This window comes from Etheostoma spectabile, chromosome 5 (assembly GCF_008692095.1).
Source record: "Etheostoma spectabile isolate EspeVRDwgs_2016 chromosome 5, UIUC_Espe_1.0, whole genome shotgun sequence".
Classification (NCBI taxonomy): Eukaryota; Metazoa; Chordata; class Actinopteri; order Perciformes; family Percidae; genus Etheostoma; species Etheostoma spectabile.
In genome coordinates, this window is record NC_045737.1 from 13,801,141 (window position 1) to 13,805,007 (window position 3,867).

General features: G+C 38.3%; 1 protein-coding gene across 1 annotated transcript in view; it reads left to right on the forward strand.

The window, feature by feature from the left end:
• The window catches only part of mrpl1 (mitochondrial ribosomal protein L1), a 10,623-nt gene extending 7,988 nt beyond the window's left edge, over positions 1-2,635 (forward strand). The window contains exon 10 of the mRNA XM_032515595.1: positions 2,480-2,635. Within this exon, the coding sequence (XP_032371486.1) occupies positions 2,480-2,583 (104 nt within the window). The 3' untranslated portion in view covers positions 2,584-2,635. The remainder of the gene's footprint in view (positions 1-2,479) is intronic.
• Positions 2,636-3,867: the final 1,232 nt, after the last annotated feature.

Sequence of the window (3,867 nt, forward strand, 5' to 3'; positions counted from 1 at the left end):
GAGAAAAGAAAAAGTGCTTGCTTTCATCTGCTGGCAGGTTTAGATGTCCCTCTCTGGTTCAGATTACATCTCTTTAGTGAGACTAATGGTGTCAACATGGCAGCCAGGCGTTCTTTGGGATTTTTCCAGGCTTGCTGTTGCAGTTTCTTAATCAAGTGGTTTCAACTTTTTTCCTCCAAAACGACATTAATTAGTCCAGTCACCTTTCCTGTTTTTACTAGTTAACAGCTGGGCTTCATTTGGATCCAGACAGAAAAAATTTAACAGTTATCAAAATCAACTCATGTTTTCATCCACATTTAGCTGGAAAGAAGAAATAAAGGTGACTGACTTGTGAAATGTAGTTATTGTATTGGGTGTTTGCATAATCTACAGGATTAATGGAAACTAATGCCTGCAATGGTAGTACAAATACATCAAAAAATCTGAAACCCTGCCGATACAGTTTGGTGACGCCGTCTGAGCCTTACGTCTTCATTTTTAATTAGTCACGGTACTACCGCATACCGCGGTAAAGTAGGGAAGAGGTTTGACTGTATCAAAATTTGGATACCACCCAACTCTAGTTGGAAGATTGTCAGACAAAATATAGACTATACATGATTTTTAATGAAGGAAAACGTGTAACTAAAACTTAAAAATAAAAAAAATAGAACATTGTTATGGCCCTTTAAACACTGAGTGAAAATGAAATGAAAAGTTTTCCCCAATGAGGTAGCTGGTGCTCGTCCAAACTGACAGTGTTTTTAGTACGTTAGTTAATTCATTTGTGATCTTCTGCACATTTGCCTCACTTTTCGTTCGATAAGATACAGAGTGTAATCATCAGCTAATGGACCCTCATTAGAGGCAGAGGCTTAAATGGTCAGCAATATAATTGATTCTGAACTTGCTAAATAAAATGTCATTAACCGTGCTGAAGTAAACTGCAGACCTTTCAGAAACGCTGATTGAGGTCATGTTGAAACCCGGTGGCCCTTTGTGACTTGGAACTATCAAGTACTCTTTACTTTCTCATTTATCTTGGATCTCTCTCTTGAGGATCACATTGCCACTAAGTCATTTGTCTCTTCAGCCAGACACTCAATAATGAGTTTCTTGCTTAAATTTCCTTCCAATAGGGGCACAAAATGCGTTCTAACCCCACACAAAAAGTACCGTAGTTTGTATAAAACCTCCCAGTTCAGGTTGACTCAAGTACAGTCGCTTGGGCCTCAATCAATCAATCAATCAATCCACATTTTCACTTCAGACCAGAGACACGCAGCCAGCAGGTCTGTGATTGCACTCAGCTTCGGATTCAAGTGCTTACAGTAAACTTGAGTTTTTGCTGTTTTAATTTGGATGTTTCCTGTGGGACTCTTCACCACCCACCCTGGAAATGTTATTGCTCTGCTGAACCTGCGCCGGGCTGCAGAGAGCGTCCTCTGCGCTACAGCGGCAGAGTGAAATGTCTCAGTCAGTGGTCTTGTTCCGGTGGTGCGTCGGGCCGAGGCACCTCGGCTTTTTTGGACTCTGTCAGCTAAGAGTCTTGCTGAGTTTATGTAAGCAAACATTATACAGTAGTTCAGCAGAATTTTAATTTCCTCTGCAGTCAGTAGTCAAGGATCATAAGATGTGTATACTTACTGTTAACTTGAACAGCTGAGGTCCTTTCTTTATTTCCATTAATGTCTTTTAAACAGTCCTTTGGACGGAAGCTAATGGCTGCAGCGTGGGCAGAAACAAGAGGAAACTTCAGAGAAATCCTGAAAGCGATTCCCCTTGGAAGAAAAACCCCAAGGGGTTTATGGGAATTATTCATGACAAAAAGCACCATGCTGATAAATAAAGACCTGAACGCAGGAAATCTGAGAAAACAGGAAAAATGATGCAGTATATCAGTCAATCAGTCAGTCTTTTTCACTTCAGATGTGATAGAGGTTTCTCTCTGAATGCTGCTACAGAAGAACTCATTCTTCGATCTAAATAAAGTCAAAGTAGACTTTAAAAGTCAGGTTCTCTGTATTTCATAAACTATTGTAATTAATACTCTTGCATGGAGTAGTTTCAGAGGATGCTTTTCTTTGTCATACATGATACTAAACTGAATATTTTGATACTGTTGAGACATCTGAAGATGTCACGTTGGACTGTGGAAACTGAATATACAAAGCAAATAATTTTAATCGTCATAGAAAATGATCAACACATTAATCACTAACTAATACAAGGGTTGGTTACTGCCCTATGATAATACAATGCTTGATAGTGAAGATAGAGAAAGAACAGCCGCTTCATGGAATTGTTAACTGAATTTAAAAATATGGTTGGCATTGCAAAACCTGCATTTGGCTCATACAAATTTTTACAATCATTTCATTTCAGTCTATTTTATGTATTTTTAATTGTGTCTACCATTTTGTCGTTCATATATTTCAGCAACATCTAGCAAATTGTTCATAAACTGTTCTTTCTCTCCCCCCTTCCTCCTCCCCAGGACCTTTAATCGAGCGGGCAATCATCGCCAGTCACACCAGTGAAGCTCTGTGGTTCAAGAGTGAAGACGTTTTACCAAAACCAGCAGAGGAGAAGGAGAAATGACCTGGTCTCTGATTGTATATATTCACTGTATTGAATAAAGTATTTGTTCTGACTTCGCCTCTGAGTAAAATGAGGACAAAACATACAGGAGACAAAAGAGATTTTTATTTTTTGAGTCGTTTCCAACACTACAACCCATAAAAGATTGAAACGGTTTGCATGTTACCTATTACTTTAAAATGTATTTAAAGTCGTGCTCTATATTCTAATCCACGGGATGTTTGGTAGCCCAGTTTATCATGTTTCTATTTGCCAATCTCAGTTTTGACTAATAAAAGCCTCAAATGCCCAAAAACAATCTTAAAAGTAAATTCCTTCCATATCAAGTTCACTTCCCCCTCGTTCGGTCTGATACATCAACATTTTAGCCACTTAGGTTTTATGTTCTGTCTACAGTAATTTTCAATTTGATATCTAATTAAAAAATGAAGTTAATGTGTTTAATTTAGCTTGCTGATGAACCTAATGATCATACTGAATTGACAACAGCTGATGAGTTTGGGAACCCCTGTCCATGTACTTTTGGACAGTGAGACAGACCTGATCACCAAACAGTGTTGTGCGTGTGGAGGTGTTGTGCAAAGTTAGAAACCTGAACAGAAATGTAGATATAGTACCTCCATGTAAACACCAGGAGGCAGTATTGACATATTGCTGTGGACCCCTGTAGAAATGAATTCCTGGGTGGCCAGATAGCTCAGTTGGTAGAGCGGCTGTCCATATATAGAGGTTTATTCCTCATCTCAGCAGGACAGGCTTCCGTCTCCGACCTGCTGCATGTCATTCTCTCTCTCTCTCTCTTTCTCTCTCTTCGTGTCTTCAGCTGTCCTGTCAAAAATAAAGGCTGAAAATGCCCAGAAAGTATCTTTAATAGAAATGAATTCCTGCAAAATCATCTAAAATCGTCAGAATTGGGAACAATATTGCCAAAAGAGTAGTATGATTTTCTCTTCTAATATTTTACTCGTTTCATAAAGTAAAATGCCTCACAACATTTAGAAAGTGAAAATCATCCCACAGAAGTAAACATGGTTATTGATTGTATATTAGAGATGTACTCATCCATGATTTATAAAATGTCCACAATGGCTCCTACTGGTATTTGACAAAGAATCTTGTAGACCTTTTGGGTTTAAGGAAGACATACTTAAAAGTAAAAGTTGCTTTAAAAAAAGAAAAAAGGCTGATCTTAAAAAGTGAATAATGTACCACAACATTCACATCTCAAAGTAAAACCCTAGTGATGGAGATTTGTGTTGATATCACAGAAAGTGTGTGCCTGTG